We start from the raw sequence: 23,327 nt of genomic DNA, 5'->3' as shown, positions 1-23,327 counted from the left end.
GGGTGGTCATCCGTTCACCCCACTCCATCCACTTCTGGAGTAGATGGTCCCATGAGTGACCCTGTCATGAATCATGTGATTGGTTCTGAGCCATTAGCATTATGGTCATCACTTGACATTGAGCTGGACCACTGGCTTCACTTGAGTAGGATTCACTTTTATCCTGGACCCAGAAAGAGCCATGTGACCTACTGTATCTCTTGGGGGTGGATAATAAGCTTGGAGAGAAGTCAGCTTTTCTATCCTAACACCAGCCCGCCTGCTTGGAATCCACTTCTCTGTTTTATCTGTATGTGCTGGTGGCAGAGGCTTGAAAGAGCCTGATGGCTGATCAGTGACAGGCAGGTTGTGGCAGGACAGGTTCGGGACACGAGGGACAGCTGGGATGATTCTGGATGAGCTGGGAGCACTTTGCATGCGTGCAGCCCTTTGATCTGAAAAGCTCATATTGGTCTACCTGTGAGGTAGATGAGGCAGAAGTGATTGCTTCAGACCTAGAGATGAACAGACCGATGCCCAGAGAGGTCATGGTCACAAAGCTCACAGTAGACAGACACCACTAAACCTGGGTCTCCCAATTTTTAGTGACATGCGCATTTCATATATATGCCCCATCTTGGTTTTTGCAAGACTAGATTTTTGAAGCCCGGAGCTGAGCAAGTATATAGACCTGGTATCTAGCAGATGTTTGGGGCTCTCCTCTGGAAACCAGAGAGGTACTTATTTGGGCTATGTATTTTGATTCCCACCCCCTCCTACTCACTGATGATTTGGTGGCTCCTCTGAGTCTCTCCTTTGGCCTCTGTGGCACAGCCATGCCCAGCAGAGGTGGTTGGCACCCTTGCCCACAGCCATCTCGACCAGAGCCCTTTTCAGGCACTAGTACAGGGAGTTGTTAAATTAGGCCCTCTCGGGCTCCTTGAGCAAAATGCTCATAATGAAAGGGCCGGGTGTCCTTGCTCATTGTCAGAGTCCCTTCTGCTGGAAATACCCCTGCTGGGTTCTTTTCTGGGATGAGTCTGAGGCTCTGTGGGACTGTCTGAAGGGTTAGCTCTGCCATGTGCCTCTGGGCTGCAGCCGCCCAGCAACTGGCCAGGTTTTGCTAGGGGCCCCTGCCTTTATTTCTCCTGTGTCCTACTGGGGAGCTGGGGCCTCTCAGTGCGCCCCGGGGGTCTCCGCGTTAGTGGGCCTCCCGCTGCGCCACACGCAGCCTCATCTCTCCTACGTCGTGTGCTGCGTACGAGGGCTCCTGATTCCAGGACTGCCTGGCATGAAATAAGCACTGCTGTCGTGGCTGAGTGTGCAATTGCTCTTTGAGTGAAAAAGAAATGTCTCTTTATTTGCATAAGTGGTGTATCGCCCATTCCCCACCAGATATTTGCTCTTTTTCTAAGAATAGTCCTGGTTTGTGGTTTAAGTGAAAGCAGCTGTTTGCTAAGGGAGGGCACCTGGCTGCCAAGGCCAGGCCGGTGTGGCGGCTTTGGCAGAGGCAGTTACACGTCTACAAAGATGGTGTCGTAGGGTGGTCTGCAGTGCGTGGGGGCTGTGGGACCCTGTGAGGGAGACCTGGGCATCTCTGGGACCAGTGGCAGAGACACTCAGGTCAGTATGAATGAGGTCGGGGCGGGGCATCCAGCGGTGCTCCGCTCTCCTCCACGTCTGTGGAGCTGTGGCCGTGACAAGCATTTGTTCACTCCGGACGGTGCTCTTCGTCTCTTAGTGTCAAAAGGAACCGTCATTAGGTTGAAGCAACTTCCAGCTTAGAGGCCTCTGTACCTTGTCTGAGATAGGAGAACAACTTTGTGTTTGGGCCTCAACTGAACTGGGCGCTGTCATCTGGGGACTGTGGTCTGGGGGAGCCGGCAGCCCAGCATCTTTCTGTCTATCCATTTGTTTGATCATTTATTCATTCATTCATTTATTCAACCAACAAATATTGTTTGAAACGGACTCCGCGCCAGGTACATTGGGTATGGGGATACAGTGGTGAGCAGAAAGAGACCCATCCCCTGCTTTTGTGGTGTTCTGTTCAGTGGGGAAGACAGGCACTTATTAGACAATCACATTAGTTAATTAATTAATTACGTTAACATGTATGTATAATTGCAGACTCTTAAAAGGGCTTTGAAGAAAAGGTACATGGTGTTTTGAGAGTTAACAGGTGGGCCCCTTCTTGGCCCCCAGAAAGTCAGGTCACGACTCTTCACACCGGTTGGTTGACCTTCTTAAGTGGAGGGAGTAAACCAAATATAATGGCGAACACAATGAGAAACAGGATCATGGTGATGAATAAGCTGATCACTGCCAGGCCTCCCTGGTCCCATGGATTCTGCCAGAACTCATCATTCCACATGAGCTTCTGGTTTGTCAGTTTGTCCATGTGAACCTGGAAAAGAGGGGACAGAGGCCTTGAGTGCCAGGGCCTCTCCAAGGCCCTGTCCCAGGAGCTGCTGTCTACCCCCACTTCATCCTCTGGAGCGGTCTCAGACCAGCTGTCCCACCTCTGCAGGGATGCTGGGCTCGACGCCCTGGTGTGAGCAAGAACTTTCTCATCCCTGAGATCTACTCAGCTAGAATCTAAAACGCACCGCTACAGATCCTTGCCGTTTTCCCTGCCTCAACTGCCAAACATTTGGGAAGCATTTTGAGAGATCAGCATCAGAGTCAAGGAGCGGACTGAGTCCAGCCGAGGCCTCAGTAAGCTCCCCGGGAGGCAGCTGGAAACAGAAGAACTAGCTAATCTTGAAGCAGCTCAGGTGGGCAGGCTGCGGGCTGGGAGCCAGTTGAGGGGAGTAGCGGCAAGAAGGAAGGAGTCACTACCTGATTCTGCTGTTAACACTCCCGTGTCCTAAGAGCGGGCCGGTCAGGGTAATCCTGCAGACCCCACGCTTTGGGGGCCCAAGCCGCACCCTGACTGTTGGGAGGAAAAGGTGTTGTCATGGCCAAGTAGCCCTGACCAGACCTCATTGCTGTCACGGGAGCGAACAAAGGGGGCTAGGGCCTGTTGCCTAGCAACTGCCTTCCCCTTCTGCCTTTCATACTTACCCCTTCAGCTGCGTTCTGTTCTTTTTGTGATGTCGTTTTGGGGGCTGCTCAGGGTAGTATGTTCAGGCGTCCTCACCGAGAGAAGTCAGGCTTGGGGTAGGGTGGGGAAGGAGACTGGATCCAGGACCCTTGCGTCAGGCCACCTGTCTGCCTTACCTGTGGCTGGGTCCTGCCTCTCCTCTCTGTCTAGCTGCCAGCCTGTGGACTGGGAGGTCCGGGCCAGAGCACAGGAAGCCCAGGACTCCAGGAAGCCCTGGGCTGGAGCCGCACCCGGGCTGCTCTCTTCCTGCGGTGCTGTGGGGCTGGTGAATGGTTAACCAGCTCTAGCTGGCGCCTTCTGGAACGAGGTCTTTATCACCATTGAGGCCCCAGGGTCCTGTGGAGGCTAACTTTTCCCTAGTGCCTTTGCCGGCCTCTCAGCTGCTTCATGTGGTTGGGTCCTACCCACTGGTGTGATGGATGGGGCAGCGAGGAAGCAGAACTGGAAACCTAGCGGCCACCATTTATTCCTTAAAAGTTAGGATTCAGGGGGCGCCTGGGTGGCTCAGTTGGTTAAGCGACTGCCTTCGGCTCAGGTCACGATCCTGGAGTCCCTGGATCGAGTCCCGCATTGGGCTCCCTGCTTGGCAGGGAGCCTGCTTCTCCCTCTGACCCCCCCCCCCATGTGCTCTCTCTCTCTCTCTCATTCTGTCTCAAATAAATAAATAAAATCTTAAAAAAAAAAAAAAAAAGTTAGGATTCAAGTGCTTGGTGTGTCCAGGAACTGCACGAGGTACCTCATGTCCATTGTGAACCAAGTGAGGCAAGTCCTGCCCATCCAGCCTTCCATTCTAGCTCGCTGGTCCTCTGCCCTGCTCATTAGAATCATCTGGGCCCTGCCTGGTATCACTTAGCTCAGTCTCTGGGCAGTCAGAGCCCCGTGCTCTATAAAGCCTCTGGGCCAAGGCTAACGTGCAGCCGGGGTTGGAGGAGACAGATGATGAGCGAGTTCAGTAGAGTCCTTCTTGACTGTCATGGGCTCACCTGATGTTTCAAGTTTCCCTCTGTAAAACATACTGACGCATGCCCTTGGCTGCTGAATGCTTCCAACCGGCAGGCTGGTCTCTAGCACAGCCGTCTACTTCCTCCATCAGTGAAGTTGGATGCTTATCAGGAGTCAGCTGTTTGTTCCCAAACCTGTTTGTGGCATTTGTCCTTGTACTGACATAATCACACTTAATGTTACATAAAAACATGGAGCAACAGGAATCGTCGAAACCCCAGTTTTACAGCTGGGGAGCAGGCACCGAGGTGAAGCAACTCACCCAAGGTCATCCAGCTAAGAAGTAACTGCTCAGGGGTTTAAACCCAGCTGTGGAGCTTGGCTGCAGAGACTGAGCTCGGAAGCTCCCTGCCACACCTCAAGGGGGCGGGGGTAGTGTGGGGTCCGGGGGGGGGGGGGGGGGTGGTGGGAGTTGTTGCTATAAGCACCTATTTGACCACTTTGGAATGACTTTGGAATCACTCAGTATGTCTGTCAAAACAGATGTGGCAAGACAACTGGAAACATGTTGCAAAAATCCAGGATTTCACACGCCGATTTCTGTGGATGTCTTTTAAGTTCTTGTTCTGCTTTATAGTAACCACAGTTAGCAAATAGCCAATATAGGAACTCTGGCCAGCAAACCCCACACTCGGAGGAAAGGCATTGGCCCTACAGCAAAAAGATTGGCCAAGGAATGTGCACGTATATGTTTCCATTTAAAATGAGATGCATGGGGAACGTTTTGTGTCATGTACACAAAAGTGGCTTTAACCAACTCTTCCAGTTAATTGCTGGCCCTGATCAGAAAATCCTACGGAAATGATCATCATGAAGGGAACATTATGGGAAGAGGTGGAGAATGCTGTTGGTGTGTGTGGTGTAGCCTGGCCTGGGGGCGGAGGGGATCCCCCGTAAGGAGTGAGGTTAGGTTGAGGCATGAAGACCACGGAAGAGGTAGGACCAGGGGACGGTGTTTCATGGCAGGCAGCAGGTCCTGAGGAGGGTGAGGAAACTACTTTTGAGAACAAAATTGTCCTCAGTTTTTGGGTCTGGAAGTTGTGTTACCCACAGGCAACTATGTCGTGAAGATTTTTACTGTAGGTTGCTCTTGAACGTTAATGCTTGAGAAAACAGATTTAGGAGAAGAGTGTTTTATGTGCTCTCTGCCAGGTTTTGCTAATGAGATTCTTGTACCCGGGGCTCTACTGTGGTTTCTGATAAGGCATAATAGCCGGTAAAATGCACAGATCTTGAGTGTGGACCTTTGGAGGAAGCGAGAGGCTCCTGTGGAGTAGAGGCCAGAGTCAGGGGAGGCCTGATGAAGCTGGGAAATCGGTGCAGCAATGAGCGCAGGCAGACTTGGGGGTGGCTTGTTCCAGTGGGCCTGGTGGCAGGAATGGAGTCCTGTGATAGCCAGATGCCCTTCAGGGCGCAGACAGCCTGCTGGCCTCCCCTTCCATGGCCACCATTGCTGTACCTCTCTTTTTGTTCTTTCCCACAATGGGGGGATTGCTGCTTCCTCTCCCTGCCTCTCTTCCCTAGAAGACCCGTGCTGGGAATGTGCCAGGCTGCTGTCGCGCTGGAGCTGGTCTGATTTGTTGAGCTGAGTGGGACCAAAGCCTGCCCAGGACTGCCGTGGGGAGCCATTAGTGGTGGGGCTCTGCGTGGGCCAGTTTGCTGCCAAGTGGGAAGGAGTAAGCCTTCCCGGCAGCACAAGGATGGCATCTTATTTGGGCTCAGCAGTTAGGAGGAGGAGAATGCAAAGAAACGGCCCATGGTCGCCACCTCTTGGCAGTCAGACCATGGAGCCAGAATCTCCTAGCAAAGAGGCACAGCCTCAGGAAGGGACGTTCTCAGTGCTGATGTAAACTTGCTTAAGGGAGAGGCCCATGGGAATTGGGCTGCCCCGCTGTTGAGCATCTCCTCAATTGAGGGCTTCCTGGGGCCCCTCCAGCTCTTGGTGCCTGGACTGAAAAGGGCAGGGTTTCCCATCTGGGTCCCTCCCACCTTCCCTGTTTTCCTTCTGGGAGGGAGACCTAGTTGGGCCCCACCCTAGCTCTTACTTCTTCGGGCTCCAGCCACTCACAGGGAGGTGATTTTAAGACAGTTTTGGGTGTGGGATCTAAGATCGGTTGATGGAGGATAATGGGATGGGAGCCTTATCTGCACTGCAGCTGGGAGGCCTCAGGGCCTGGGTGTGGTGGGCAGGGGTTCTGCAGCTGGGTGGGCTGGGCCCAGAGGCTGGCTCTGCCACTCTTTAGCTGGTTGAACTTAGGAAAGTGACCCAGTGTCGCTAAGGCTCAATTTCCTCATGTCTAAAATAGGGATAATAATGGTACCCATGGCACTGAGGCTGTTGTGATCAAACAAAATCACCTGCATCAGAATGCTTTAGGCTTGGGGCGCCTGGGTGGCTCAGTTGGTGAAGCGTCTGCCTTCGGCTCAGGTCATGATCCCGGGGTCCTGGGATCCAACCTCACATCGGACTCTGCTCAGTGGGGAGACTGCTTCTCCCTCTCGCTCTTCCTCTGTGCCCTCCCTGCCCCCCCCCAATAAATAAAATCTTAAAAAAAAAAAAAATGCTTTAGGCAGTGACCAAGCACACATAAGCCTTCAGGGAATTTCAGCCAACCTGATCATCACCTGCCACCTTCACCATCCTCATCGTTACCATTGTTATTCTGAATCCCGTTCTTGTGGGGTGGGTACAGGCTGGTTCTTGAATTTCTTTTCTTTTGTGTGGAAGTACTTCCTCTCTGGGTCTTCAACCTAAACCAAACCCGTCAGACAAGTCAGTGGACACCAGGAAGTGAAACCAGCCAGAGTTTCTCCCACCTGCCCGGCATCCCCTCTGCACTCCGTTTTTCTAGATAGGGCTCCACCCCTAGTGACTCTGGGGGACCAGCGGAGATGGAGGGGGAGGTACCACAGAGAGCTTTTTGACTCCCCCAACCTCTTTCCTGGGTTGGCAGCTCTACCTGGAAGAGAAAGTGAACTGAAGGGAGGGAGGCAGGGTGGTGTTACATTGTGGCAAGGCCAATCCTTAAAATGGGTCCATGTTGCTCTTGTTTAGAGGGGCAGATAATGACGATGGTTCATATCTCCAGAGCTCTTAGGATATGCCCAGTACTGTGCCAAGTGCTTGCTGTAGATCATCTCAGTTTCTCCTCACAAGCTCGCCCCAGGAGGCAGCTACCGGGGTTAGCGAAGTCTCAGAGGGGAGGAAATGTGGCTCGAGGAGGTCGAATCACTAGCCCGCATTCACACAGCTGGTGACTGGCGGGGTGAGGATTTCCTCCCGGACAGCCTGGCACACGATGGGGAAAAGACTGAGGGGTCAGGATGCAGGTTATGGACAACAATAGGGGCCTGACCTCTCTTCTCTGACTCCAGAAGTTTGGGAAGACCCGGTGGCCTGAGCCCGCTGGTGTGGGGTGTGCAGGTAAAGTAAGCGGTGGTGGAAGCTGTGGAGCGGCCTTCCTGAGCCCAGAACCCGGGTCCATGCAGTGGGGGCATCTGGAGCCAGAGCTCGTTAGCAGTTGCTGCCGACGGGACTTTCACCCTCACCCTTCCCCTGGTTCCCTCTTGCATGGCATTCCTGCCTGTGTGTTTTTCCAGCTTTCGTGGGCACGGGGAGTGCAGAGGCCTGGCAAGGACAGTCACCGGCCACACCCCTGGAATTCTGGCACATTGCCCTTCAGAAGCACCGAGCCCAGGCCAGGGAGTCTGGCGCCGCAGAAACACATAAACAGAAAGCTTTTACTGGGAAAGAAATGGGCAAATACCGGAGCAGAATACTGACATGCTCCCCTCTGGTGGGAAGCTTGGGATCCAGTAGCTATTGCACAAAGCCCCTCTTTGGCGTGGGGGCCCCAAGGGCCAGCTCCCCACAGATGCAGGCTGTTCTCCATCCAAGTATGGGGACCCTGCTTCTGTGTTTTGTTAAAAGGTGCAGGTTGGGAAAGAATCCCGTTTTTGTTTACTTGGTGTTTGAAACAGTTGACTCCTCCCCGGCCCCCCGGGGTTCCCTGGCAGGTCAGAGTTTGGTGGCTGTCCCAGCCCTTGCTTCCTTGGTAAGGCTGCAGGTGGCAGGCTCCTGGGCAGGGCCGGAGCTGGGGCCACGGAGTGCCGTCTTGTGGGCTGAGGGCCACAGGGCCAGGTGGCACCTGGGGTCATGGCTTTGGCAGCCTCCTCGCCAACGTGCCGTCCTCATGTCTGCCCCTCACGGTGGGGTTACGGGCCGGGCATGGACCTTCCCGCGTCTGCGCTCAGCGTGGCAGCAGCAGCAGGCACTCAGCAGCAGCAGCAGCACGGTAGCTGGGTGGGGGAGAGAGAAGCAGAGAGCAAGGGAAGCTCGGGCGGGGGGCGGAGGGGAGCACACACACCCGACTTGAAAGGAAACCCCTCTGGAGGTGTGCGGGATCTTTGCCCAAAGAGAGTCTGGTGGGAGGTGTCGGCTGTCCCCGTGCTGGCCACGGGGCCCTGACCTCCCTGTCCTGCCTCCTCCGCTGCCCACAGCCTTGCTCCTTCCATCCCTGGTTGGGATTCCGGGCTGCCTCTGGGCCCTGCTTCCAGCACCACCCCATCACTGGAGCAGCTTGTCGAGGATTAGAGCGGTCCCTTGGCTTTCCCCCAGGGACATCTGCTTCTCCTCGGTCTGGGGGACACCTAGCCAACCCTCTGGCCAGCACCACGGTCTCACCTTTCCCGGATGCCAGGAAGAGCCAGGGCTGCCGGGGAGAATGGGAGAGCCCCAGCTTACCTGTGAAAAGGAGGATGACCGAGAAGGCCACGATCTCCACAGGCTCGGCCTGCGGTAGTCTCTGCAGCTTGAGCAGCAGCTTCTCACCCATGGAGCGCATCTCCTGCACAAAGCTGGCAGCTGCCATGGTGCGCCGGCTCCTGCCGGGCTCCTGCCGGGCTCCTGCCGGGCTCCTGCCGGGAGTGCTGAGCAGAGACAGGGCTGGGAGGCCCCACCCACCTGCAGCCCGCAGAACGAGTTCGTCAGGTCTCACCCCTGTACCCCTGTGGCTCATGAGCAGGGAGGGAACCATTGGGGCCCTCAGCCCTGACCCAGCTGACACCACCCGTGGTGGGGGAAGCTGGTGACGGCAGGGAGCCCGAGGCCCTGCCATGGGGGCTGCCCAGCACAGCCAGACACAGGAGAGGTCTGTCAGCCGACCACGGTTGGCCAGGGTTCCCGACTTCAAGGTGGGGTGACTTCACTGTTACATTCCTTTGTCTCAGGCACCACTCCTGGTTTTGCTGGGGCGCCTAGGGCTGGCATAGCTCCTCTGGTGACCCTTGGGTCCTTCAGGACTTTGGGTGCCTCCCCAGTTCCCAGCAGGGAGACTGGGCTTTAGGATTCCAGCCTGGTACTCTTGCCTCCCATCATATGTGGGGCAGAAGGATCAGGTTCTTCTTCCAGCATGCACATGGGGGCTTCTAGCTAGGGTCAGCTGGAGGTGAGAGCTAACGGGGAGGTGGTCTGAGCCCCTTCAGGGCCCCCCCCCCAGCCCAATTTCTTTACTCATTCAGTGTTCTTTGAGGAGGAAGAGATGACGTTGTGTTCCTGCAGTTTTTCCCAAGGGGATCCTCTCAGGATGGGATCAGCCTGGTTTACCAGCCCCTCCTCTGCTGGTTCAGGCCAGGAGAGTCCCCTCTGCCCCTACCCCTGCCCCAGCTATGTGGCAACTCAGCCCTCCAGGCCCCTGACTGAGAGCTTCTTCCTGTCCAAGGGTGCCCGACAGGCTGAAGGGGAAGGTCCAGGCTGGGACTGTGAGTTGGGGCGTGCTCGATGTCAGTGTCTTTCCCCTCCGGCCTCAGCCCATCAGTGGACACAAGGGAGCAAGTGCCTCTTCAGAGATGGACCAGGGACAGCTTGTGCCAACCCAGCCTGAACTTGTTCACCAAGGCAGCTCTAATCCAAGGGAGGGTAACAGGTGGCCAGGGGCTCGTGCCAGACCTGAGGATCTAATTACTGCTGCCTCGTCCTGGGTCGGGGCCAGGCAGGTTCTCCTGAGATGGCTGCAGTCTTGGAAGCCGGTCACTGCTGGGACTCCCGCCACAGTAGAGCTGTCTTAGAACTACCTTGAAGGTCGTCTGCTTGAACCTTTTACCCTGTACCTGGCTCCCTGCACTCCTTTTGGCATGCAGCCTTTTTGTGAGCCTCTCTTGGTGAGATGGGGGGTTCCCACGTGCTATGGCAGCCTACCGTCTTCCTTCTTGGAACAGCGCTGATCGTTGTAAGGTGGGACCTCTTCCTCACCTCATTGGTCCCGCCCGTGGTCACACAGGACACTTGTACCCCTCTTCTGCCTCGCGGGCCTTCGGGACCTGAACGGCAGCTGGCATGTGCCTCCCATGTCTCCTCTTCCACAGGGTAACTGCTCTCCGTTGGTCAGCTGCCGCGCCAGGGGGCATTGTTTCGATGCCGCCTGCCCCCTTCCCGCTTCCGTGACATGGACGTGTCTCACTTTGCCTCTCTGAGTCTGTTTCTTTTCCTCATTTTACGTGAGAGGAGATGCCCATCTTTCGAGGCTGTTGGATTGACTCCTGGAAGCACAGCGGTGGCTAGCCCAGATCCTGGCACATGTTGGGGCCCTGCACATGTGATTCCCCTCGGGGCGGGGGGCGTCTGGCCACTGCAGGAGCATCGAGGAAGCCTTTGGGGGCAGTCGTACCCCCTTGTACAGTGTTTCAGAGACCCTCCCCAAACACCTCTGGGGAGCTTCATCTATGTCCTGTGTTCCCAGGATGCTTGTGGTGTGTGAGGTGAAGGCAGGTGGTGGGGCAGGCTGGAGACGGGAGCTGTGTTTTAAGGGATGGTGAGGGTAGCAGGCAGATGGGTCCCTGGAGGATTAGAGGGTTTCCTGTCAGAAGTGGGAGGCTCCTTGGGCGCCTGGGTGGCTCAGTTGGTTAAGCGACTGCCTTCGGCTCAGGTCATGATCCTGGAGTCCCGGGATCGAGTCCCGCATCGGGTTCCCTGTTCAGCAGGGAGTCTGCTTCTCCCTCTGACCCTCACCCCTCTCATGCTCTCTCTCATTCTTTCTCTCAAATAAATAAATAAAATCTTAAAAAAAAAAAAAAAGTGGGAGGCTCCTGGAGTTAGATCCCCCCTCTTCTCTCACGCCCCACCCCAGGGTCAGCATGTTTCTGCAAAGGAGATCAAGATCCCGGTTTCCAAGTGTACTAAGGGGCACGGGATCCTAGAATGCCACAGGTCATCTATCCCTGCTTCCCTTTATGTATGGGAAACAGAGCTGGGAGAGTAGGGAGAGTAAGTGGCTCCTCTGAGGTCACACAGCAGGATGGGGAGCCTGGCCAGCCCCCTTACTGCACCACGCTGTCTCTCATGGAGGCCTATCTTAGGCAGCCTGCTCTCTGGCTGGCAAGGCAAGTCAGCCCCCAGCGCGGCCTACTGAGGGCACCATCCATGCAGTAGGCGCAGTGCAGGGACCAGGGCCCCAGAGCCCTTTAGAAGCGGGTGTGCTCTGCCTGATCAGCCCCATTCCACACTCATGAGTCTGGAGCACTGCTTTTATTCAGGCACCTCACGCCCAGGCCAGGGCCACACCTATTCTCTGAGAACCACATGTAGCTTGTCACCAGACGGCCAGATCTTGTCTCAGATTCACCAAACTCCTTCCCACGCATAGGGCCCCTCTTCTCTGGTCACACTGAACACGCCCCGCCCCCGCCCCCTGTTGACCAGTGAAGTGGACTTGCACCAGGAGGGTGGTCCCCTCTCATTCTGGGGCCTCTCTGGGCATCCCCAATTCCCGTGTTTTCAGGAGTGCAGTAGCCTACCTGCTGGTCTCATTCCTGGAGGAGGGAACAGAGGTGCCCAGCAAAGCCCCGGGGGAGACTTTGCACAGGGCTCAGGAGTTGGGCACCTTTTCTCCTCCCCTCTTCGTTCTGCTTGGTCTGGCTTCTTCAGCCTGATTGGCCCTGTGCCTGCATTGCCTAATGTAGCCATCAGAGACTCCTTGAAAGAGGAAGCGGGCAGAGGCCACCTGGGCAAGAGCGGCTTTTTCACTTGTGTTTCCAGGTCCAAAGACCCGGGGAGGGATTGTGGAGGGGAGGGCTCTGCTTGTGAGCAAGAAGCGGTGTGGAGACCTGGCCATTCTGAGGGGTGTGATCCGCAGAGCAGGGAGGATGCAGGTTGGGCCCAGGCTGCTTGGCTGTGCAGGAAAGGTGGGCTTCGTTGGTCAGAAGCTTCGGCTCTGAAGTCGGCCAGGACAAGTCAGGACGCTACAGAGTCCCACCCAGAGGACTCTGGGGCATAGGGCCCCACTCTGGGAGGAATGCCAGTCCACGCTAGTGGCAGGCCGTGCCTGTGGCCGTGTGGCCGTGGATGGCATTGTGCCTTTGCGCCCAGGGCTCCTCTGGTGAGCTGAGTTAGCAAGCTGTACCAGCTGTGGGGTTTCATCCCGGGCTGCTCACTGATTCTGTCTGGGCTATGAACGGGATGGGGCCACTGGACAACCGAGGTTCTGCCCCGAAGGCTGACAGGGAACCCCCTTTTTTTTCAGTTGACGTTCTGCCATTTCCACCTTGGGCTTGAGCAGAATAAACTTCAGTGGGTACCGTGGGAGCTGGAGGGACCTTGTTCTCCTAAGAGGGAGGAGGCACATTCTAGCAGGTCCCAGGCACTCCTCCCAGTGGGCTATTTAAAGAGAGGCCTGGGGGGTGCCTGATGCTTGGTGCCCAATATAACCAGCAGTCGTCAGGTGACCGTGCGGTATGTTCCTCAGCCGTGGTTCTGTAGGGAGTCCCAGTTCCCAGCTGTGACCCAGGAAACGTGGGTACTCTGAGGCTGGCTGCTTCTTGTCCCTTTTACTTTCTCAGGTTTGGAGGGAGGAAGACAGGGAAGGCCAGAGCGGGTACTGATGATCGCGTTTATCTTTCTGGTCTATCTCAAGGAGATAGGACGGTCATCCATTCTCCTTCCAAAACTGTACTTCCCCATGAACCAAGGCAATCAGAGTCCGTCCCAGCCCTATGAGGCTCGGGAGTGCTTCGGTTGGAAGCAGCCTAAGCAAGTGGCTTCCCATGGCCCCAGGAAGGGAGAGCAGCCTTGGCTGCCTGTGTGTGGCCCTTCTAGGAACCTTTGGAGGGTGCTCAGTGGCTGAAATGGCAGCCCATGGCGGGGGAGGTGGGCCGGGCAGAGGTGAAGGCTGGCAGAGTGGGAGGGACCAGAAAACATTCCTTTGTGTGGCATCTCCTGGCACAGAGAACCTTGTGACAGAGCAGGCGGGCATCCTGCAGGCCAGACAGCTGCCACTGGGTCCTGAAGCTTTCCTGTTTCCTCCTTGCAAAACTGATATTCCAACCCCAGGGGCCCTTTGTGGAAGAGAGCAGGCAGCAGGCCGGCCTGTTTACGACTGATAAGTGGTGTGCTGATAGCTCGGGGCCCCTGTCATCTTGTCATGGTGGGTTGCAGCCACTCTTGCCCCATCGGGCCCTGTCTTGTTTGAGAAACAGCTGTGATGGGGCAAACTGATGGTTGTGGCAGATTTGCGGGGTCCAGAGGCCTGACCAGTAAGGCAGAGGTGTCCACTGGGCACTGCATCAAGCCTTAGACGATGCCCTTTTCTGCCTTGGCTCCAAGTTGCTGTGGGGAGTAGACATTTGAACCCAGAGCAGTCCTGCTTCCCTAACCCCGTGGCTTTCCAGGACCAGAGGAGGCACTTCCTGCTGCTAGGGATGGTTCCCCCAGCCCCAGAAGCCAGGCATCACCCTGCTGTTCCAGCTCAGCGCCTGTATTCAGGGGACCCAGACCACCTATGTCCTGTGGCTGCAGGGACTCAGCTCCCCACCCGCTTGCCTTGCAGATCCGAGCCAGCAGGGGTAGCCCTGGGCTCACCACTGCGCCCTTCCCTTACCCAGCCCTGCCCACTGCCTGCAACACGGAACTGGCGCTTGGCCCCTCTCTGCCATGCCTGGCTCATCGCTGCAGGGCTTTTAGTCTCCCCAGCCACCAACCCAGGCCAAATCCCACAGCCTCTTATGAGCCAAGAACACTTGGACTGATCCTTGGTTTCCACTTTTCCCTAGATTGTTGTTTTTCTTTCTAAGTAGATATTAGCCTGTTTGCTTTGGGGGAAACATCTGGGGGGCGGGGAAGGGAGACTTTAACCCTAGGGTGGGGGCAAGGAGGCAAGAGGAGCAGGCAGCCTCGGCTCATGGGGCCCTGCCCAAGGGGGCTGCTCCCGGGGCTGCTCGAAGAGCCGTCTTGGGCTCAGCATTCCAGTGGCACGGCAGAGGGCCAAATACCAGGCGGGTCCTCCACCAGCCTCACCATCATCGCCTTCTCCCCACCCCACCCTCAGAGTCAGGCCCTCATGCTTCTGGCGCAGCATTCAGGGAGACTTGGGAGCTCACGGGATTCCAAATGGGCCCAGGGAGGAGCACCTGGGCTTAGCTCTGAGCTGAGGACACCTGGCATTGAGTGGGCCAAGCCCCTCACGCGAGGCGGCAGCTGCCTCGCTGATGCAGGACACAGATGGGCAGAGCTGCTGCGGGTCCCGCCACGTTCCTGGGGGGCGCGAACTGGCGGGTCAGACCCTGCGCCGAGCCGCCTCCACTGGGAGAAAGCAGGCACACAGAGGGCTCTGCATTGATCCTGGGAAAAAGGGAAGCTCAGCGGGCAGGCAGCAGTTCTCTCCCAAGCCAGGAAGGCCAAATCCCTTGTTTAAGCCCCCGAATAGAACAAGCTTAAACTAACTTGCAGAGTAAGCAGGCACTCGGGGCCCCTCTGCGTGCTCAGCAGGCCGGGAGGAAAGCGCTCAGCCCGTGTCCCCCCAGTGCCAGGCCCCAGCAAAAGAAGGGAGAGCCCACGTTTAAATGAAGTTGCACCCCCGTGAGCCTCTGTGTTCCAGGTAGATGGTGGCTCTCCGCCCTTGGGGCAGGGGACCCTGGCTGCCCCGCACCGCCCCCCCCCCCCGCAACCCTATCATCTGTGGCTGGCACCACTCACCTAGGAACTCGGGTATGGGGTTGGGGGGCAGCCGCACATGCCGGGGAGCCCAGCAGCCTCCTGGGCCTGTCTTCGGCCCAGCCACCACCTCTTCCTTCCTTCTCGGATGCCTCTTTCCTGACCTGCCCCTGGGCGCCTTCCTCAGAGCTTGTGGAACTCCCGGCTGCTGACAGCCAGCTGCTGTCTCGGCCTCAGCTTTTCTGTTGTTGGTCGTCCTGGAGATCCAAGTGTCAGGTTACATGGGGCGGTCACCAAGTGGGGGGGGCGCGGTGCCACTGCCCCCTCTGCCCCGGTGAGGGAATCCCTGCTGGGACCTTGGCGGCTGGCTTCAGACTCCTGTGCGCTGTGCTGCCCCTGGGAGGTCTGGCTGGGCGCGCTCGGCTCTCCTGTTCCTCCTCTTCCTCTCCTCTCCCTCTGGGCGGGTGTGTGCTAAGCCATTGTGGGCTGGGCCTGGGCCGGGAGCTGATAAAAGAGGAGGGCCGCCTCTTTTCCCTGGGAGGCTCCACCTGAGCCTTGGGGTGGTGGAGGGAGGCCGCACAGCACTCCCAGCTCTTTGGCCCCCTCCCTACCCTCAGAAGGGCTCTGGGCCCATCCCCCCCAACCTATCTCTCTGGAGACTCCCTGGCTGGTCCCGCCCTCTGGACCCTCTGAAGAAAAAAAGTGAATAGTGGGGGAGCTGCCAGCCCACCCACAAGGCCAACCCCCTGGGGAGGCATCTTGGGGAAGAACTTGGGGGTGACTCGAGAGTAACCTGAACGTGGCCTGCTTACCCGGGGAAGTGCCTGGTGTTCCTCGGCCCCAGGAGGAGGGAGGACCCTACTGATCAAAGTCTTTCCGATGGGTGTTTGCTGGAGCTGTCCCCGCACGCCTGGCCCTGGCTGGCAGGGACGGGCTCCAGGGCTCAGTGGCTGGCAGGGCCCTTTGACATTTGGTTGGTTGTGCCACCCCAGCAGGACAGGAGCCGACCCCAGCCCGCATCTGTGAGCTCTCAATGGAGCCCTTTGAGTGTGAGCACAAAACCCCAGTGAGTCCGGGCTTGAGGGAGGGTGGGGGGAAGGAAGCCAACCGTGTAGCCACACCACTTGGATGCCAGAGCCTCCCAGAGGCTGGACAGGCGGCCACTGTGCAGATGCACAGACTGGCGATGCAGAGTCCCACGGTGATTTAGGAGTGGCAGGAACAGTGCCCTCTGGTGGCTGCCTGGGCCCCCTTGCCATCTCCTGCCGTTCAAAGCTGCATTCTCTAAACAAGGCAGCCAGACCCCACTTCCTAGGGCCTGTGTAACCATCAGCTCTTGTTCCTGGTGCCTGCCCCTCAGGGGCTCAGCTCCTGAGAGTGGTTCTTGCAGTTCCAGGCGGTGCCCACGTTGAGAGGCGTTCTGGTTAGTGACGCCACCTATGCTTGTCCCCGGCCGGGATGTGGTGCCTGGACAGCCCTCCCTCTGCCGCCCAGTCTCGCAGGCTCCCCTGCCCCGTGCCACATTCCTGCGGCAAGACTGGCCCTTGGGAAGGGCCCTGAGAGATCTGTGGCCCCTTCGGGGGCCTCTGCAGCTGCCCCAAGGACCAACTGTGCCCCCATCCTGGGACTCATAGGAGAGACAGCTGGAGTCTGGTACCCGCAGCAAGGGGGCTGTGGCAGGGTTGAGGCACTGGGGGGTGTGATGAGACTCCTGCCAGGGCTGGTCTCCTCGCTGCCCTCACAGTGAGCAGCATACGATGCCGGCTCTCAGAGCTGCTGGTTTCTGCTCTCGGGCAGTCTCCCAGCTCCGGGCTGCATACGCAGCCTTCTTGGGAACAAAGAAGGTTGCCAAGAGATAGAAGCAGGGCAGAGTGCTGACGCAGGGGTAGGGCCACGCTGTGCTGGTCCTCCCGTCCCCCGCCTCCGGGAAAGGGTGAAGAGTCATAAAGAGGGCTCGCTGGGCGCCGTGCACCGTGCCTCAGCGCCATCTCCCCCAGGCCTGCAGGAACGTGTGGGCTTCGAGCCGTCCAGTGCTTCCCCTAAGGATCTGTGCCCAGAGCCGCAGCTACTCCCAGGGCGCCCCACCGCCGGAGGGCAGAGGAGAGAGCAGGAGGCCAGGACCTAGAGGAGCAACCTGTAGTGAAGCAGGACAGAGTGGGGGTCACACCCTGGCTCCTCTGGATGTGTTGTATGACCTTGGGAAAGCTCCTTCACCTCCTTGTCGTCATCTGTAAAATGGGTGACCAAATGATGCCTTGTCGGGCTCGTACAGCAGGAGGTGTGTGAGATACTCAGTGTGGTGTCCACGTGTAAAGCTCCTCGGCCGGAGTGGAGGGAGCGGGTGGATGAACGCTGGCCTGCCTGGGTCCCTCACCCCTCACCCCTCACCTCTGCTGTGCTGCCTCTGCCAGGTGCCGCCATGCTGCCATTGCCAAGTACTTTGGGGATGCGCCCCCTGCCTGCACCAAGGGCTGTGACCACTGCCGGGACCCTGTGGCCCTGCGGAAGCAGCTGGAGGCCTTGGAGCACAGCAGCAGCTGGAACAAGACTTGCATCGGGCCTTCCCAAGGGAATGGCTTTGACCCTGAGCTGTATGAGGGAGGCCGCCGGGGCTATGGGGGCTTCAGCAGGTGAGGGGCTGTGAAGTCAGTCAGGGGCCCCCAACCCACTGCAAATAGGCTGTCCTCCCCCCTTGTGCCAAGGCACCCCAGTGCCGTCGTTCACTCCCTGTCCCCGTGGGCCATGTCGGAGCTAGGAGCTTGGTGTTGTTCCTACCTGCCAGGCTATCAGAGACATCAGTGCCCCACCAGAAAAGCATGACAGGAGGGCAGAGCCCAGGCCCAGGGCTGCTTACACCTAGCCTGTCCCCTAGGTACGACGAAGGTTCTGGAGGTAGTGGGGACGAGGGCAGAGACGAGGCCCACAAGCGGGAATGGAATCTCTTCTACCAGAAACAGATGAGCCTACGCAAGGTGAAGGGGATGGGGGCCTGCTGGGGTCACAGGTGGCCCCCCGTTCACATGCCCTCAGCCTCTACCCTGGAGCTGGATGGGGGGCTGTCCTACAGCTAAGTGAGATGCCTCATCGGCCCTTCATGTCATCTTCCAGGGCAAAGACCCCAAGATAGAAGAATTTGTGCCCCCAGGTTAGTACAGAAATGTCCCCAGGGGCTTTTGGGCTATTCCTAGGGTATAGATGTCTCATTGGGGGGCTGGGGACTCCAGAAAGCAGAGGTAGAGTGGACGGACCCACCCCTCTTTGCACCCCCCCCCCCAGATGAGGACTGTCCCCTGAAAGAGGCTTCTAGCAGGAAGATCCCCAGACTCACTGTGAAGGTAAGCGGTGGACAGCTCCTCACACCCGCCCCCCGGACTCCTTCCCCAACCCTGAGGCTTGAGTGACCAACTTCCTTCCCTGTGTAGGCCCGTGAGCACTGCCTGGGGCTTCTGGAGGAGGCTCTGAGCAGTAACCGCCAGGCCACAGGTACCACCCATGGGTGAGTGACCTGGGTCACAGGGGCCAAAGAGGCTTCCCCAAGCCCCTGTTCCTTGTAGACCACAAGAACCCCCATCCCCTCTGGCTTATTTGGGCACCCCTCCCCCAGATTGTGACCCACCCTTCTCCCAGTGCCTGCAGGACAGTAAGCCCCCCGGGTGCCTGGGGTCCGGGTCAGAATCCCTGTGTCCACGGCCATTCCCACCAGGCCCGAAAGTCATCTCCAGGGTCCCCAGGGAGAATCCCATAGGCGCTCCACAGAGAGAGGGCTCAGGCCCGCCTGACGCCCAGTGCTCCTTCCTATCCTCAGACCCGATCTCCAGGCCAAGGCTGTGGAGCTGGAACATGAGATGTTCCGAAATGCCAAGGCGGCCAACCTGTACAAGGCCAGTGTGCTGAAGAAGGTGGGCACTGGGCAGGGCATGCTTCTGGGCTAGGGTGGGAGAGACAGTCCCTCCAGCCTCCCAGGCTGTCTGCCTTCCTGCTGCCAGGAGGCCGCTTACACGAAGGGAGCCTGACCTCCCTTTGCCGGCTGGAGGTGTTTCCAGCCAACCCCGTCAGGACTGGAATTCGACCAGTGTCCAGCTACCTGCAGCCACGAGCCCCAGAAGCCCACTTGTGGAAAGCCTGGGTTGGAGCTCTCAGGAGCTAGTGGGTGTCACGGCGTCCCTGCCTGTCCCTGAATCAGGTGGCTGAGATCCACAGAGCCTCCAAGGATGGGCAGCTCTATGACGTGGGGAGCAATACTAGGAGTTGCAGTGCGCAGGCCCAGCCCCCAGAGCCCACCGAGTATGACATCCGGCCGGCCTCCCAGGTGTACTCGGTGAGCAGCGTCCTGGCATCCACCCCAAACCTGCGTCTGGGAAAGGCATCACGTCCTTTGTCCTCAGCCAGGGCATGGCTGCTTGCCTTCTCCTGGCATCGCAGCCCTGGCCCTAGGCGCCCCGCGGCAGACCCTCCAGCTTCCCTCTGCAGCCCCCACAGCTGTGCCCCACAGCCCGACCGCCCTGAGCTGTCCTGCCGGGTCCCTCCCCACTCCCAAGAGCCCACCAGCTCAGCCATTCCTGGACCAGCCCATGAGTGCCCTCAGAACCCTTTCTGTTCTTCACAGCTCAAACCCAAGCGGGTAGGAGCTGGTTTCCCTAGAGGCTCCTGCTCATTCCAGACGGCCACTGAGCTGATGGAGAAGATGTGGGCTGAGGAGCAAGCCCCCCAGCCAGTGTGGGGAGGTGAGCAGGAGCCCCACAGCCAGCCCCACAGCCTCCAGGGGGACTACAATGAGCCCCTCCCTGGGCCCAGAGGAGAGGCCCTTGGAAGCAGTGCTCATTGTGGGGGGTCCTCCCCTGAGAAGAAGGTGAAAAGCCCCTCCAAGGGCGATGCCAAGGCCCGGGCCAGCAAGAAGCAGCAGCTCCTAGCCGCAGCGGCCCTCAAGGATTCACAGAACATCGCCCGCTTCTGCCAAAGGGCCAGGAGCCCATCTCCCCTCACCTCAGCCCCAGGGGCAGAAGGTGCCGGCCCTTCCTGTGAGGGAGTACAGGAACCCCCAGCAGCCCCAGAGAAGTGCACAAGGGAGGATGGAGCCCTGGGGTGTTTGGCTGCGCTCCCCCAGACCAAGGAGTGCACCCAGGAGAGGCCAAGGTAAGGGCCCTGATAGTTCTGAAATTCTCTGGAATCCTTTTTGCTAACTGGGCCTCTGAAGCTCTGGCCGTTCCTAGGGTGCGCTCTGCTGGGCCGGCTGAGCTGAGGGTGCAGCTGGTGGCTGGAGTTCTCATGCCTGCTCTCCCCTCTGGCCAGAGCCTGCACACTCAGAGACCAGGGGCCCCCTGAAGGCCAGTCCACCCCCACAAAGGAGACACACAGGGGCAAGCGGTCCAGACCCCAGCAGGTACTGACAGGGACAAGGCCATAGGGGAGGAGGCCTGTAGACCAGGCCGATACCTGTTCTGCTCTGGATGAGGGGTTTGGGGAAAATCATCTTTTTTACATCCCAGGGATAGACGGGATAGGCTGGAGGAAGCCAGCAGATGCTGAGGCCGTCTTGCAGAACGAGCGGAGGGGCCAGTGACAGGGAACCCAAGAGTGACTCTCCACTCTGGTCCTACACAGGAGAACCCAGAGAACCAGGCTCAGAAGAGGCCTCGCCCCTCAGCCAATGCCTCCATCTTAGCTGAGGCCAAGGAGAGCAGCTCGGCCAGCAATCAGGGCACCTTGAACCCCACAGCCCAAGATTCCTGCCTTCTCCCAGCCCCTGGCATCTCCCTCAAGGAGGCTGCAAATGTGGTGGTCAAATGCCTGACCCCTTTCTACAAGGAGGGCAAGTTTGCATCCAAGGTAAGGTAGATGGGTGGGTTCTGCCCTCCGCTGGGCCTGGGACACTTGGGCGCCGTCGGGGCAGGGAGCAGAGCCAGAGGACAAAGCAGGGTAGAAGCAGGCTAGTCCTGAGGTTGACTGCCTCCCTCCCTGGGGTCTGCCTTGCCCTTGGGTCATGGCTGAGGGCCACTGGAGGAGGGGGGCAGGGTAGGGGTCTGTGCTCTTTGTTCCTATCACCCTCTGCCTCTAGGAATTATTTAAAGCCTTCGCCCGCCACCTCTCACACTCGCTGGCTCAGAAGGCCTCTCCTGGAAGGAGCGGTAAGTGCCCACGTCACCAGGCCAGAGGTGTTTGCGGGGCTTGGTGGTGGGGAGGGGACTGGCCCTCACGTTCCCGCTTCCCGAATCTGTAGTGAAGGAAGAGGCCCAGAATTTCATCAAGCAGTTTTTTCACGGTCGGGCCCGGTGCGAGAGTGAAGCTGACTGGCACGGCCTATGTGACCCACAAAGATGACCAGCTCCTGCCCACTAGGGCCAGAGTGCTCCCCCAGCCTCAACTGTGGGCCAGCCTGGGCCTCACTCAGGAACAGGGAAGGTGGAAAGCCTGCAGCCATCAGGGGCATCCTCTTTGCTCAGGGGCCATACCTTCCAACCATACCTTGCTTTGGAGATGGCCCCAGTCACCTCCCAAATCAAGGCCAAGGGACAGAGGCCTGCCACTTTCTGCTTGCAGGGTCTCAGGTCTTCTTCCCCCTAGCCTCCCTGCCTCTTGGCTGGGTTTTCCGAACCAGATCCCCATATTAGAAGCTTGGGGCGGGGTGGGGGGTAGGGTGTGTGTGGCAGGAGGAAAGAATTGTAGGCCAGGGCGACGCCACCTGTCTGAGGCATTGGGCCGCCTCAGGAAGAGCCTGCTGGCCTCGGCTTCTTGGCCCACTGCCCTTTTCCCTTGCGATGCCAGCTTGTGGCCTGGCCCCAGGTGCAGAGCTTGGGAGCAGGGCAGCAACCAGGCCCTGCTCTCTGCTCAGCTCCTGGTCAGGAAGGCCGGGCCGGACGGAGACTTAGCAGAGAAATAAAGTCCTGTTGGTTTTGACACACACCCCCACAAACACAGCCTTTTTCTCTTGAGAGTTTTATTTCCTCACCGTTTGCTTCCCCCAGGCCTGGATTCGTGCTGATGTTGAGCCGGGGCCTGGGGCCAGCTGGGCACCCCCCCCTTCCCCAGCCTGGGCAGCATCAGATGCCCAAGCGAGTTCCTGCAGCCCCCGCTCCAAGCCCCCCCAGGGGGAGTCCTGCTGCTTTCTCAGCTGATGTCACTGGAGCAGCTCCTGCCTCGTGGCCTCCACGTGGGCCAGCAGCGCTGTGCTGTGGCAGGTTCCAGAACAGCCAAGTGGGGAAGTCCAAACCAAAATGGCCTGACAGCACCCAAGGGAGCCCTTCCCTGTCAGACTTGGACCTGGGAGGGGGCCCCTTCCTCATCTCCTCCCCTCCTCCATTCCTCTTGGGTGAGGCCGGCCGCTAGTTGGAAGCAAGGCTGCTGTCCAGCAGGAAGGTGATGGTGTACTTCAGCTCCTGGGCCTGCCCGGGGAACAGGCATGTGAGGACAGGGCTCCCCAGTGTGCCCCCCGCCCTGGCCCACTCCACACCTGAGCCCCAGGCATGAGCATGGGCCCAGGCTCCGGGCATGCCAGGCCCGGGTCAGGCACTCCCCGCCTTGCCAGGGTGTCTGTCGTCAGAGGCCCCGGCCACTCACCTTGGGCAGCTCAAACCAGATGGTGTGGGGGCTGTCAGCAGAGCCGTAGTTGAGTTCCAGGCCAGGGGGCCCCCTACTCTCCAGGGGGCTCAGCAGGTGGAGCCGGTGCAGGTCCCTCAGGGCGATGGAGCAGCACCGTTTCTGGGGCAGCAGAGACAGCAGAGCCTGGGGTCACCATGGGGGACGGGAGAACGGCACAAGGGTGCTCAGACTGGTACCGGGGCAGGAGCCTGCCCACCTGGCTGTAGGGGTCCATGAGGATGAGATGCTGGCGGTTCAGTCCCAGGAGGCTGGGTCCGGGCAGGGCCAGTTGACTCACCCGCAGCGCCACATAGACAGTGTAGCCAAAGAGGGGCAGCTGGCTCACAGCCTCTGGGAACGGAGGGGCCAGGATAGGTGTTCTGGCCGTTCGGGCCCTGGGACCTGCCCGACTTGGCCCCCAGGTTGGATGAGCGGGGCAGGGCAGGTAGAGAAGCTTCCTCAGCCCCTCCACCCCCCCTTCCCTTCTGGGCCTCTTGCCTCGGCCCCTGCAACTCCCGGGCCCCAGACCCACCGATGAAGTTGATCTGTGCTTCTTGGGAGCTGCAGACTTGCAGCTGCCTCAGCTCCTGGTCCATCAGGTTCTTTATGATGGCTATGTTCACCTTCGATTGCAGCGGCTTTGGCAAGTAAGCCAGCAGGTCTCGCCTAGGACACAGACCGGTCAGTCAAGGCTGGGTATACAGCAGGGGCTAAATAAATGAGCAGGGGCTACTGTGAGTGAGA

The 23,327-nt window shown here is 58.6% G+C and overlaps 4 protein-coding genes across 5 annotated transcripts in view; 1 reads left to right on the top strand and 3 right to left on the bottom strand.

Annotated features, from left to right (window-relative positions):
- RECQL5 (RecQ like helicase 5) overlaps nucleotides 1-21,785 on the top strand; it is a 34,961-nt gene extending 13,176 nt beyond the window's left edge. Inside the window, exons 9-20 of the mRNA XM_021681000.1 lie at nucleotides 17,420-17,638; nucleotides 17,881-17,980; nucleotides 18,117-18,153; nucleotides 18,285-18,343; nucleotides 18,431-18,504; nucleotides 18,814-18,907; nucleotides 19,192-19,326; nucleotides 19,615-20,141; nucleotides 20,298-20,388; nucleotides 20,610-20,834; nucleotides 21,064-21,133; nucleotides 21,226-21,785. Coding sequence (XP_021536675.1) covers nucleotides 17,420-17,638; nucleotides 17,881-17,980; nucleotides 18,117-18,153; nucleotides 18,285-18,343; nucleotides 18,431-18,504; nucleotides 18,814-18,907; nucleotides 19,192-19,326; nucleotides 19,615-20,141; nucleotides 20,298-20,388; nucleotides 20,610-20,834; nucleotides 21,064-21,133; nucleotides 21,226-21,326 — 1,732 coding nt within the window. The 3' untranslated portion in view covers nucleotides 21,327-21,785. The remainder of the gene's footprint in view (nucleotides 1-17,419; nucleotides 17,639-17,880; nucleotides 17,981-18,116; nucleotides 18,154-18,284; nucleotides 18,344-18,430; nucleotides 18,505-18,813; nucleotides 18,908-19,191; nucleotides 19,327-19,614; nucleotides 20,142-20,297; nucleotides 20,389-20,609; nucleotides 20,835-21,063; nucleotides 21,134-21,225) is intronic.
- On the bottom strand, nucleotides 1,919-6,774 carry SMIM6 (small integral membrane protein 6). Its single transcript, XM_021680999.2, has 2 exons — nucleotides 6,702-6,774; nucleotides 1,919-2,386 (listed from the first exon to the last, which is right to left on the bottom strand). Exons 1-2 carry the CDS (start codon nucleotides 6,741-6,743, stop codon nucleotides 2,204-2,206), a joined length of 225 nt encoding a protein of 74 aa, XP_021536674.1. The 5' UTR covers nucleotides 6,744-6,774; the 3' UTR covers nucleotides 1,919-2,203.
- On the bottom strand, nucleotides 8,279-15,234 carry SMIM5 (small integral membrane protein 5). Of its 2 annotated transcripts, XM_021680997.2 has the most exons (3): nucleotides 15,051-15,234; nucleotides 8,832-9,050; nucleotides 8,279-8,386 (listed from the first exon to the last, which is right to left on the bottom strand). In XM_021680997.2, exons 2-3 carry the CDS (start codon nucleotides 8,956-8,958, stop codon nucleotides 8,292-8,294), a joined length of 222 nt encoding a protein of 73 aa, XP_021536672.1. In that variant the 5' UTR covers nucleotides 8,959-9,050; nucleotides 15,051-15,234; the 3' UTR covers nucleotides 8,279-8,291. The 2 variants fall into 2 exon arrangements, with proteins under 2 accessions (XP_021536672.1, XP_021536671.1); XM_021680996.2 differs by lacking the exon at nucleotides 15,051-15,234 and having other exon boundaries at nucleotides 8,832-9,219.
- Nucleotides 21,786-21,928: 143 nt separating the features above from the next.
- MYO15B (myosin XVB) overlaps nucleotides 21,929-23,327 on the bottom strand; it is a 29,199-nt gene continuing 27,800 nt past the window's right edge. Inside the window, 4 exon segments of the mRNA XM_044921396.1 lie at nucleotides 21,929-22,387; nucleotides 22,563-22,703; nucleotides 22,801-22,934; nucleotides 23,116-23,249. Coding sequence (XP_044777331.1) covers nucleotides 22,328-22,387; nucleotides 22,563-22,703; nucleotides 22,801-22,934; nucleotides 23,116-23,249 — 469 coding nt within the window. The 3' untranslated portion in view covers nucleotides 21,929-22,327.

Source organism: Neomonachus schauinslandi, chromosome 15 (assembly GCF_002201575.2).
Source record: "Neomonachus schauinslandi chromosome 15, ASM220157v2, whole genome shotgun sequence".
In the NCBI taxonomy this organism is placed as follows: domain Eukaryota; kingdom Metazoa; phylum Chordata; class Mammalia; order Carnivora; family Phocidae; genus Neomonachus; species Neomonachus schauinslandi.
This window is presented reverse-complemented; position numbering and strand designations above follow the sequence as displayed.